This window comes from Papaver somniferum, chromosome 1, assembly GCF_003573695.1.
Source record: "Papaver somniferum cultivar HN1 chromosome 1, ASM357369v1, whole genome shotgun sequence".
NCBI classification, from domain to species: Eukaryota; Viridiplantae; Streptophyta; class Magnoliopsida; order Ranunculales; family Papaveraceae; genus Papaver; species Papaver somniferum.
This window is the reverse complement of record NC_039358.1, coordinates 16,872,205-16,885,502: the sequence shown is the minus strand read 5'-3', so window position 1 is coordinate 16,885,502 and position 13,298 is coordinate 16,872,205. Positions and strand designations below refer to the sequence as shown.

General features: G+C 35.9%; 1 protein-coding gene across 2 annotated transcripts; it reads left to right on the top strand.

The window, feature by feature from the left end:
* Positions 1 to 2,856: 2,856 nt before the first annotated feature.
* LOC113280240 (exocyst complex component EXO84C-like) lies at positions 2,857 to 11,595 on the top strand. 2 transcript variants are annotated; one of them, XM_026528897.1, is made up of 7 exons: positions 2,857 to 3,083; positions 3,870 to 3,964; positions 5,165 to 6,200; positions 7,310 to 7,831; positions 9,530 to 9,718; positions 10,594 to 10,730; positions 10,818 to 11,595. In XM_026528897.1, the coding sequence occupies exons 1-7, from the start codon at positions 2,988 to 2,990 to the stop codon at positions 11,077 to 11,079; spliced, it is 2,337 nt and encodes a 778-aa protein (XP_026384682.1). In that variant the 5' UTR covers positions 2,857 to 2,987; the 3' UTR covers positions 11,080 to 11,595. The 2 variants fall into 2 exon arrangements, with proteins under 2 accessions (XP_026384682.1, XP_026384678.1); XM_026528893.1 differs by having other exon boundaries at positions 2,858 to 3,083; positions 10,815 to 11,595.
* The last annotated feature ends 1,703 nt before the right edge of the window (positions 11,596 to 13,298 follow it).

Sequence of the window (13,298 nt, the reverse complement as noted above, 5' to 3'; positions counted from 1 at the left end):
GTTACCAAGCTAACATTGATTGCAAACCCTGATTTGAAAGATTATATAAGGGAGAACTCTAGCAACTGGGAAACCTAATCCCCACACCTTCTGTGTGATACTAGTTGTGCTAAGCTAGAGTCGATTCTCCTTTAACCTTTGGTTTCTTCTTCTAAACCAGGTTAACGACATAAAGACTTCATTGGGATTGTGAAGCCAGACCGATACTACTTTCTTGTAGTTGTATGATCTGATCTTGTTGTTTCTATCATACGAGTACAATTGTAATAATTGGCTTGAGATTGATATCTCCGATAGGCAAGATAGAAAAGAAGTCACAAACATCTTCGTCTCATCGTTTGTGATTCCGCAATATCTTTTTTCGCTGCGTCGATTAAGATTATTGTGAGGTGATTGATAATATTAGGATGTTCTTCGGGAATATAAGTCCGGGTTATCAATTGGTTCATGTTCACCTTGATTTATCAAAAGACGGAATAAAACTCGTAGGTATATCCGTGGGAGACGGATTTATCTATTATCGTAGACTTTTCTGTGTTATACAAATTTGTTTATTATAGTCTTCGACTTTGGGTTGTAGAAACTCTTAGTCGTGGGTGAGATCAACTAAGGGAATCAAGTGCGTAGTATCCTGCTGGGATCAGAGACGTAGGAGCATAAATGTTGAGATTGATTAGGGTCAACTACAGTCTAGACCGAAGTTAATTTGGAGTAGGCTAGTGTCTGTAGCGGCTTAATACAGTGTGTGTTCAAACTGGACTAGGTCCCGGGATTTTTCTGCATTTGCGGTTTTCTCGTTAACAAAATTCTGGTATCTGTGTTGTTTCTTTTGCGCATTATATTTTGTTATATAACTGAAATATCACAGGTTGTGCGTTGTTCAATCAATTAGAATATCAGACCTTTGGTTGATGATTTAAATTGATTGACACTTGGATATTGGTCTTTGGTACGATCCAAGTTATCTCTCTAGTATTTGGTAAAGACTCGCAGATTTCTATTTGCTTGAGTATATATCAAATCGGGAGATTGAGATATAAACTCATTGATATACTTTTTATCTAGATTGAGTCTGACTGTCTAGTTGATTCTCTAGAAAGTATATTGGAGTTTGTCCATACAGATTGCTAAGCGAAATATTGGGTGTGGTTGTTGTACCCTCGCTTTTTCAATATGTACATAACCAAAACTTTAGTTAGTTTAGAAACAATTAACCACAGTGACACACGACGACACTCTATTTGTCCCTCATGCTCACATCGATGATAGGATGAAATGAGTGGGTTATGTTCTTTAATCAGGATAAAAGAAGTGGGTTGTGTCGAGGCGAGCAAGGCGGCGTAAAATCTGCCATAAAAAGGTTATTTCGCATATATTGATGTTCATTTCTAGCCTAACCCAACCTGTTTGAGACAAATATCTCAATTTTCGGTAAATTAGAAAAATTATCCAGGGTATTATCGAAATTCTCTTAAAATATAAAGGTACTTTAGAAATGTAGCAAAAAGAAATAATTAAAGACATAACAAACCGACCCTATTTATTTTCCTTAATTAAAGTGATCCATAACCAGCCGTAAAATGACATCTCTCACATTTGGATTGAACTTTATATGTATTTTGAGTTTTCTTATGTTTTAAATGAACACTAGTTACTTTTTTTTTTAAAAATCGGTGGCATTTCCTTATATCTTAACAGATGCAATACGTGACAATGATGTGATATAAAACTATAGATACAAAATTTGCAACGTATATTTCACCAAACTTTTACCCTTAGGCTAACCTATGGTGTAGATTGAACTGTTAGATTAGCAGAAAAGTGTTGCAGTTCAAAAAAAAAATGTGTGGCCTATTTATTAACACTATTCTCTCTCCTAGCATTTGCTCGCAGTTGAACTAGCAACGAGATTGAAGCGCTGAATGGTTCAGCGGTCAAACAGTGACCTTTACACTGAATGGTTCAGCGCTGGGAGATTAATTTTCTGATCTAACGGCTGAGATTTAAGGCGCTGAACCAAACAACGCTGGACAGTGATCCCGGATGACACGGACTGCTAATCTAGCTGCTAGATTAGCACTCCCATAGGACTTAAGAGATTGTCCTAGCTGACGTGGATTACTAATCTAGCTGCTAAATTAGCACCCCTAGGACTTGAACCATGATTTAAGGCATACAAGAAAATTTTAGGGCATACAAAATGATTACCTAACTAGGGTGTGGTGATAAGGGGCATTCAAGGATAGGTAAATTACTTAGTTGCCCTCGATGAATCTATTAATTTACTTATCTATTATTTATTTTGTCATTTAATTTTTTTTGAAATTTTTTTTTTTTAATTTTTTTCTGTTTTTTTTCTAAAATTAAAATTAAAAAAAATAATACTTTTGATTAAAAGTATTTACTATTTGTTTAAAGAAAATAAAACACATTTATTTATTTTAATAATTTTTTATTTTTACTTTTTCCTTTAAAAAAATAATTTAATAAAACATAAAACAAAAAGAAAACAAAAAAACAAAAAAATATAAATAATCTTTTTAAAATCTTTAATTTTTTTAAAAAATTTAAAAAATTTATTTAAATTTTCTATATAAAAATGAATAAGGGCAGTTTTGATATTACATATGGATAGGACCTTTAAGATTACTATCTCATAACCCGATTTTATCTTTATATAATTTGCCCTAAAACATGGTTCTAGGACTTGGCCTTATACAAAGTTGCACCAAGTCCAACCGAGATCCGAGATTTGACTCTATCGGACTCTCACTACTGGGCGTGGGTTTGGTCTTCGATAAAACTCATCAAAGCGTTTTAACTTTTAACTCTCAAGTCGTCGATTTTTCCCATAACATCATCCACTTAATCTACTACAGGTTCATTCTCTCACCTCGTACTAATTTACTACTGCTGCTGCTGCTTTACTGAGAAAGAGGGGGTACTCCGTACTCCACTGGTAGTGACTGAGAGAGTGAGTGTGGAAGATGGAGAGCAGCGAAGAAGAAGATGATTTCCCAACACACGAATGGATCACTCCACAGTCCAAGATTAACTCCATTTATCAATCAAATGCTGAAAAGGTCTTTTAATCCTTACTTTTTCCATTTTCTTTCTTTTATTTGAAATTCTTTCTATGCTTTTAGGGTTTTTACTTAACATTTTATACTCATCACAGATCTTCCTTTAGTTTCTCTTCCTCGTATACATTGCTAGTATCAGTTAATGTCTCTCAAACCACTAAAATTCATGGGTTTATTTATTTTATCGTAAAAGGTTCAGATCAAACAAGGATTTCACATAGACCCATTATACAATGTCAAAGAAATAACAAACTGAGACAAGGGTTTTACATATAGAGTCATAGTCCCATTATACAGTGTCAAAACTAAAAAAAAAAAAAAAAACTGAAGCAAGGGTTTCTTGTTATTTTGGGTTCTTCTTCTGGTTTTAGAGATGTTAATGTAATTTTCTTCTTTCGGTAATAATCCTTTACACGAACGAGTCAGATCAATTTGGTCGTTGCACTTTTCAATTTGGGATACTGAGATTAGTTCAGAACCATATTAGCGGTATCCTAGTTTGTCATACAAATGATACTGAAAAGAGTGCAACTCCTTATCCAAAGAAAGTAGGATTTAATCTAATTGTAAAGAGCATGGCAATGAAATGCACTGCGTAAACTTCTTATAAAAGTGTATTTTTCTTTAGACAATGCTTGAGAAATGGCATTCATAGGTTTTGGAACTTCGATACTTATTCTCCACAGATATAAGTAGGTTAGCAAATATAATTTAGATGGGTGGAATTTAAAATAATATGTCCTTCAAAATATTTAGTATAATCCCTTGTTTTCCTCTTGTGTTCAGGGAATCAGGAAACTATGTTGTGAGCTTTTGGACCTGAAGGATGCAGTTGAGAACTTATGTGGAAATATGCACACCAAGTATCAGGCCTTCCTCAGGTAACAAAATGTTTCATTTGAAAACAAATTGCATTTTTAAATAGAAACTGCTATTCCGAGGCTGTGACTGAATGTGCGACCAAAATGGGTATTCTTTTAATATTGGCAACCACTTCTGTTTGTGTTATCACTGATATTGCTACTTTACCCAGCTCCCCATCTATATATCTAGCTATTCTTTCTGCTTAGGGAGCTTAACTGAATATGTGTACCAAATAATTTTGTAATTGTAATACTGTTTTTTAATATCCTGCTAGGACTTTTTTATTTGTCAAGTTTCATATTTGAATCCATGGACGACCAGTGTTAAGGTCAATGTTTCTCCCCATGTACTATGTCTACTTAAAAATATATATGAATTGCTAGAAAGCTATAAAAGGGTAATATCTAACATCATTATTGTTGACTTAGAAAACACGGTAGTTACTTCTAACTCGTAGGTTACAGAGGCACCTTCGATAGTTGGAATTACGATTGAACCCATTAGGCCTTGTTATTTCACGCCTGTTTTCCTGTCTATTCTATGCCAACTTCTGGTTGAAGTCTACAACTATTTGCGGGACAGGTGTACACCTTTTCAATGGTTGTTGGATTTCGAATCATCTGTCAGAGACCTTTCAGTTTTGTTAAGTGGTCAATTTCATCGGTAGATGGAGCACACATGTGCAGTCAACATTTTTTATTCGATCTCTATAAGAAACTTGCATTCCTCCTAAGGAGACTGTTAGACCTCCTCAAATTGAGTGTCATATTCTGTGCCATGCGTACTTGATTATATCAGACTAGGTGTGTCTTGTATTCAAAGGTAAGTATGTAATTATCTAGTAGAGAACTCACAGTCTCACACTAACCAAAGGGTGGTCCAGCCCGTTAGGCGTTTATGCCTAAAAATTTCAGACAGCCTCATGCCGTCCAGCGCCTAGTCTCTGACGAATCGGGCCTATGCGCCAGCCTTCAACCACATAGCATTGACATTGTGCCTTCTGTTGGCAGAGTTATGTTGTGTGTTCTGAAGATTAGTAGCACTAACCTGGGTTAAATAACTCTCTGTCTAATTTTACTCCTGCGGGCAAAATGAGGTTCTTACCTTTTCAGTTAAGAATGCAGATCATTTATTTCTGTTACTTCATTTATTGACTTAAATCATCAAAGTATGTGCAGTAGTAGTGATAATCCACTAATTTGCAAATTGTTTTATAGGATATCAGAAGAGGTTGGTGAGATGGAGCATGAATTGATTGAGCTGCAAAAGCATGTATCTGCGCAAGGGATTCTTGTGCAGGATTTGATGACCGGTGTTTGCCGTGAATTAGAAGAATGGAACCAGGATAACAGCGAGACCCTTCAAGCTGAAGAAGATGCTCAGGGCAATGAGCATCAGGATCTCTTGGTCAATGAAGTGGATTATCACAAGATGACATTTTTGGAGAATGTTGATGTCCTCTTGGCTGAGCATAAAGTGGATGAAGCTTTAGATGCGTTGGACGCAGAAGAAAGAAGCTCCCCTGAGCTGAATGGCTCGGGAGATGCTTCTTCCACTTATAAGTCTGCCTTCATAAAGAGAAAGTTGATGCTTGAGGATCAGCTTATTGAGATTGCAGAACAGCCATCTTTGGGCGTCAAAGAACTTAAGTTAGCTTTGAGTGGTTTACTGAAACTTGGAAAAGGATCTTCAGCACATCAGTTGCTTCTAAAAGCGTATGGGTCCCGCCTCCACAAGAGCATCGAGGGGTTTCTTCCTTCATGTTCAATTTATCCTGAAACATTCTCGGTTACTCTCTCCAAACTCGTTTTTTCAACAATCTTACTGACAGCAAAGGAATCTGGTTTGCTTTTTGGTGACAATCCTGTGTATACCAACAAGATTGTACAATGGGCAGAATGCGAACTTGAATCTTTCGTTCGACTAGTGAAGGAAAACTCACCCCCATCTGAGATGGTTTCTGCTTTACGGGCTGTGAGCATTTGTGTTCAGGCCAGTCTTAGTCACTGCTCCTTGTTGGAATCTAAAGACCTTAAGCTTTCTAAGTTGCTGACAGTGCTTTTACATCCATACGTCGAAGAAGTCCTTGAATTGAACTTCCAAAGAGCAAGAAGAATGGTCCTGGATATCACGGAAAACAATAAGACATTTTCTTTATCACCTCGATTTGCATCTCCCCTTTCTGCTGTTGCAGTATCGTCATCAGACTCTGAGCTTCTTGATAGTGGAACGAGATTCATGTACATCGTCAATGTAAGTTGATACCCTATGCTTTGGTATATTCTGTCAGAGGTCTGCACTAATTGTCCAGACACATCATGCTCTGCCTGTTTTCAAAGTCCCTGGATTTTTTATTTTTTAATCTCTCTGAAAGTTTAGGCAGCTATGCATCTTTCCTGCAATGTTTAAACATCAACACCAATCTGTTCGCGATTAATTTTCATATGAAAGTTATAGAGCTCTTTCATACATTTTGCCACAGTTCATTGACATTACACCATGTTTGTGATACCATAGGAAACCATAGGAAATTGTTAGAAGTCCACCATATTACAAAGTTGTCCACTAAGACTTTCTTGCATTACTCAGGCAAGTGCGTTGAAACTGCTCGATAACTTGTTTTGACTTGCATAAGTAGAAATCCCCATTTTAATACATTGAGGCGGCGCCTAAAGCTGTGAATTAAATATTTTTTTAGTTCCTTCTAAAGAGGATATTGTAATGACCAATAATATACATTCTTGGAAACCTTATATTGCATCAATATATTGCATTTCTTGGAAACCTTGAAAAGATGTTAATATATATCATCATTCATTTAATAATACTGGCCGTGGTTGGATATAGTGGTGCAAGTATTGCCTTCCAATAGCTCAGTTATGCAGAACGGTCTAGGGGTCTTTATGCATGACAGTCAAAAAACCCATTGAGACGTTATGGAATATTTGGTCCGTACCAACCTGATCTTATTGCTACCAGCAACAGTAAGACATGAAGGGTTATATATTTTGTTTGGCTTTTTAAGTGTGATCAGTAAATATGATCTGCAATGGCGAACGGGCACTTAGTAAACCGGGTAAAGGAAGGTTCGGATATTTGTGATAATATAAAACTGCAGTGCTGACAACGTCGTCCGCTAAATTCTCGCTGATCCTCTTGCAACTTAGATTATGATAAACATCTACAAGAAAGCACATACAAGTGAAATTTTCGCTGTGAATATTTGCAAGTAGTACTTGCTTCAGTTATGTTCCAGGTCTAAAACATAACTGAAGTTTTGCTTGCAGTTACACTACAAATTACATAGGAGTAGCCTGGTAAAAGTATAGCTATTTAAAGTGAGTTGAACACTTCTCTTGCAGGATATTGTGGAACAGCTAACACCGGCAGCCATTGATCAGTATGGTGGAAACATTTTAAACAGAATATCTCAGCTCTTTGATAAATATGTCGATGCTTTGATGAAATCGTTACCTGGTCCGTCTGAAGATGATAATCTCATTGAGCATAAAGAGGTATTAACCTTCAGGGCTGAAACTGATGCCCAACAGCTTGCACTTCTGGGAACTGCGTTTACTGTAGCTGATGAATTATTACCAATGGCTGTTTCAAAGATTTGGACTGGGAAGAGTGAGGCGAAGGAACCAGGAAGTGGTTCAAGTGAAAACATTGTGTTTACAACGAGTAGTTCCATAGACTTTAAGGAGTGGAGGCGCCATCTTCAACACTCACTAGATAAGCTCAGAGATCATTTTTGTCTGCAGTATGTTTTGAATTTCATTTATGCTAGGGAAGACAGAATCCGATTAGATGCTCGAATTTATGTAAAGATGCAAGGAGAAGATCTGTGGGAGACCTACCCACTGCCATCTCTGCCGTTTCAGGTCTGATTCTCTTCTTAATTAATTTATTTGTTTCTTTTGTTTTCATGTGCTCTGCTAAGGAATCCTCTAACATAGGACTAGGAGCCTTCAATCTGAACCAAAATTTTCCTCTACAATTAATTGGTCTTCTTATTCTTGAATAACATATCAGCTACAGGTGAATGTTGTACGAAAAACTGCTTGCCACACTTTTGATATAAGTGTTTGAGCATCTACACATCGAAAACCTTTTAATGGAACTAAGTAAGGACTTAGAGTAAACACTAATAAAAATAAATGCACATGAGTTGGGTGCTGTTACTCCTAGCATTACTTCAGAGCCAATCTCTCCTTAGAGAATATTGTCTTGTTCCGTGGGTACGTGTATGAAAATCCCTGTGGCCGGCATTTTGTAGGAATTTGAGTTTTTTCACATTAGCATCTAGTATCTTGAAAGGGCTGCTGGACAAACATGCGGATGCCATTTAGGCTGTATATTATGTGGTTTTTATGGTGCTGATTGTATTCACAATAAATTACGTAATTTAGTAACCACGACGAGTCTTCTTTTTTTTGTTTTATTCTTCTGTCTGTTTAATGTGGAAAACCATTTCTGAGCACCGGGAAATAAACCCTTCAAGGTGAAACAGGCGATCAATACTTTTTAAGATATATGTAATTGGAGTCGAAGCTTCAAAATAACTGATCCCTAGGCAAATCCCAAAGCATATACAATCTTCTGCAAGATAAAGTCATGATCCTACTATCCTTGTATAAACCGTACCCCTTAACAGTTAATACATTTTTATGGACCCTGGATAGCTTTGGAATTAATGTGTATCAGTGTACATCATTAGATGTGCAGTGTTTTAGTTAATTTCTATGCCTTTGAGGCTCTGATCTCTTTAAAGATGTTCACTGATCTCTATCCCTTTTGTTTTATGATCGTGATAATTCTGAGATTGTATCTTACCTCATGGAAGTTTTCTCGTAGATAATGTGTCGGATTTCTTGTAATGTAGCTGTTTAAATATACAGTCAGTAATGCCACTGCCATGGTAATAGAGCTTCAAGAGATACAAATTCGAGATGCAACGATAGACTTGCGCCAGAGGCCCTAAAAAAGTGGGACGTTATCTGTTTATGCGTGCACATTTTGTGCTCAATGTTATTCACCATCAGTTGAAGGAGTTTTTTGTGGCAGCTATACTCTTTGGGGTTTGAACTTGAGTAACCTCGAAATAGTACTCCTATTTTCTTTTTGGTGTGCATTATCTGTTCCCTTTTAGTTGATGTAGCAAGCCTAAGCTATCCCTGACATACCATAACTCTGCAGCACAAAAGCTGTTATACAATCAGATATCAGGAGAGTTCCCTCAATAAGCATATCAACTTCGTAAAGAATCAGATATTTGCTTTGGTCAAATCCTTCTGTATGCTTCTTACGTGTGCTGTTCATTCTACGTAAAGAATAGAATGAATGATTGGATGATTATATAATAATTAATATAATTATATTGCTTAAAGCTCCGTAGTTATCCTCTTCCCACATGTGATTGGATGATTCTTGATCACGTTATTCTATGTCTTTTCGTAGCTCGTGTGTATGATTTTTCTCTACAAACTCAATTCAAATGTGCACTTATTCCAGTCATTGTGACAAGTGGTTATGGAGAGAGTCAAACAGGATTAAATAATCATATTTTGTCATTGATGCAGGCGTTATTTTCGAAGTTTCAGCAATTGGCAACTGTTGCTGGTGATGTGCTACTCGGAAAAGAGAAGATACAAAAGATTTTGCTTTCTAGGCTAACAGAAACAGTTGTAATGTGGTTATCTGATGAACAAGAGTTCTGGGATGTCTTCAAAGATGAAACCCACCCTCTTCAGCCACTAGGATTGCAGCAGGTAGGTTCTTCTGCATCACAATATTCATTTTTCATATTTGACATTCTAGGTTGGTATGAAACTTGATCACTAATTTTGGTCAGACTGATACTGTTATGCTTTCTCTGTTGTATGTGATCTACTACTTTATACTTGGTTAATGTAGAGGATCCCGACTTTCAAGTGCTGATAAATACACCTTTACGCTGAATTAGACTCGAAAAAATGTACTCAGTACAGTTTTAGTTCTCTTTTCTTACTGCCTTCAGTGAGTTATCATACATCATACAAATTTATCTGCAGTATGATAGCTGCCTAGAAGGCTGGGAGCTTGTTCAAGGTTGCCACAAACTCTCTGAATTGAAGTATGTAGGCCTTTTAAGTTTTAGCAGCAAACCACAATCAATTTAAGTTAATCCATGATTAGATCAACTACGAATCTGTAGTAATAATCAGGATCAAGGTATCATAGTCACATGCCTATGGTTATGCTACATTAAGTGAGTTAGCTGAAGGAAATCCATAGATTTTTGGACATGCAAATGCAGTATAGGAATTTGCTTAAACTGTGTCTATGAGAAATTGCAGATTACACATGCTTGTGCTCGCAGCATGGACTACATATCTTTCATTTGGTACTATCTGTTGTACAATTTTAGTTACAAATTGTTGTGGAACCAGAAACATGTAAGAGAAACAAACTGGCTAGCTTTGGTTGTTTTTTTTCCTTTATCCTTGTTTGTAGAACTCAAACTTTAATAACTATTACTGCCACAAAAGGTGCATCACAAATCCTGGTGTTGGTATTGGTTGAAATACCTCATAATTATAAATTAGTGCTAATAAGGTATTTGTCCTATATTTACCTTGATTCTAAAACAACTTCCATTTAACAGTTAATTCTTGATATGCACTTCATCGTTGAAATTGCTGTATTCGGGGGTTACCCATCTCGGCATGTGCATCAGATCGCATCGGCCATAATTGCTAGAGCAATCAAAGCCTTCTCAGACAGAGGCATCGACCCACAAAGGTATACTTCCATCTTTGCTTATATCACTTTTCTTCGTTTTTCCTCCATTTCTCAACTTAATTTCCTCTTTGTATCTTATTTTAGCAGTGAGCTTCCTCCGGATGAATGGTTTGCTAATACCGCAAAAACAGCACTGAACAAGCTTATCTTGGGGACATCATCCGCATCTGAGGTATCTGATATAGACGAACACATCGACGAACACATCATTATACACGATGATATTCTTTCTGATTCCGACGACACTGCTTCTTGCCCCTCATCCATAGCATCCTCCTCTGATTCATTTGCTTCGGCACATATGGGTGAGAGTGAAAGTCCGACGTTTTTGTCAGATTCTGAGAGTTGAACATTACGATTTTGTCACCCTTTCGTGGTTCAGGACGCTTCAATGAAACAGAATTATGTTGTAGAGCCACCCAATCTCAGCAAGATGTCATTCTGATTTTGTTATCTATGCTCAGATCTAGTACAGTCTGTTCATCATGAGGAATCTAATTTGTAAAGTGGCTAATGTTCTTTGATCAGTTAATCTTACAGCTGTATTCGTCAGCATATGTAGAATGTAGTGTCTTTGTAGTAATATAGTATGTATTGCTGTATGTTGCTATTACTTGTTTGCCGAAAGTAGGAAAGGGTCATTTATTTCATAATCAGGGAATTTTTTTCCTAGGAAAGGGTCATTTATTTCATCATCAGGGAAATTTGTGTCTCCCCCTTGAACAGTTGTTTTTCCTAGGAAAGGGTCATTATAGTTGTTTCTCCTTGTAATAATATTTCTACACATGGAAATATCCTCTTGGGCCATATAATAACTTGGTTAACGATGAATATTGCTAACTATTTAGGTTACAATTTTTGGATCCTCTCATATTCCCTCTTCCTTGATGGACGGTCGAGATTGAATGTTAATTGTAAATCCTATGAACCTTGGTCCTCCTTCTACGTATAAAAGGAACTCAATAACCATCAATATTGGTTCAAGAATTTTCATTATTCATTACACAAAAGGTCAAGAAGGAGAAACCAAGAGTTTCTCAAGGTATTCTGCTATATGGTTGTTGTTGCACATCTTGGATTTAATCAAATAGCATCTTCAGGTACCCTTCCTAACACAATTATGCTTATCATGTAATTATCATGTTTGTTCAAAGATTCTTTATATATAAAATAAAACTTATAGTAACTGTGTCAATCGTAAAGAACAATGTAACTACGTAAGCATACCTATGGGAAGAATTAAGTTTAGCTTGAGTTTTCTAAGGAATATAGTTTTGGTCTGGCTGAAAAGCGATATGGAGGTCTGATTAACATTTGGTGTGCAGATTCTTGATCACATAACCGAGATACACATTTCTGAGTTGGTCACAGGTGATCATAGTATACAAGGTGATTTTGTGAAGGCTTGAAAATATGTGTTTATATTTCTTTCATTTTAGCATCAACTGTTGGAACAGATAGCAGGTATCATGCAACGGTCTGCCAAAGTTACACTACTGTAGATGCGCTTAAAGTAAAGTTACAGAGAGGGTTGATAATTTAGAGAAGGTATTCTCTACCCAGCCATATAGTTGATCCCAAACTCATATTGCAGCCGAACCTGAAGACTAACATTACCACCAAATGTCTAAAACCCATGTCCAGAACGAACAGACTTGGGGTCTATAGTGAGGTTGCCAATTCTATATATAAAAACAGAGTTTTTTCGAGCGCTGTGGTTAACCGGAGCTTCAAGTTGATTCTGGCCCCACCATTAAAAATTTCGGCTAATAGAAATTAAGGAGAATCTTTGAGACCCACAGTATGTCATTCGGCCAACGCATTCTATACTATAATTACTTCAAATATATAATCTTGAAAACATTCCAAAACAGGTATAAACAACTTTAAAATTACCAAAAGAAAAAGAAAAAACGATTATAGTATTTATCATAATTTCATTAAATATGCAGTATTCATCATGATTTCATCATATAATTAAATCCATTATAAAAAAAATCCAATGTCCAATGTCTGTTTACACTTTTTATAATAGAGCTCGCCTAATTACAGCTCCAAACTACCGGTACAAAAGAATACTTAAATTTAATTGTTGCAATTACACTTTTAGATAATATGAAATAACTGGATCATTGATTAAATATAGATGAACGGTTAAAAGAAAAATACCTGGTTTGTGGATGTCACAGGTGAATCGAGTAATCTTCTTTCGAGGGCTTATAAAAGGATTTGTTTATCATGTACAAAAATAAATAATATAAAATCATTAGTCAATGATCCCATTGGAAGTGTTAATTAAGACATTGGAATTTAGCATAAATCATCAAACAATATGATATCAAAATAAAATAAAATTGAATCGTTAAAAAAAATTAGTAGAAAAAAAAATCGTAGAATTTTGATGCAATTATCTTATCTAGAAAAAATAAAGTAAGAAAACATTCCATCCGTATGCAAAAATATAGTGATAAGATAAAACAATTTTTATTATTGGACGTATGATGCCTGATATATTTTTAGACAAAAATACTTAACAAGTAAACATGCCCATTTTAAAAACTATAATAT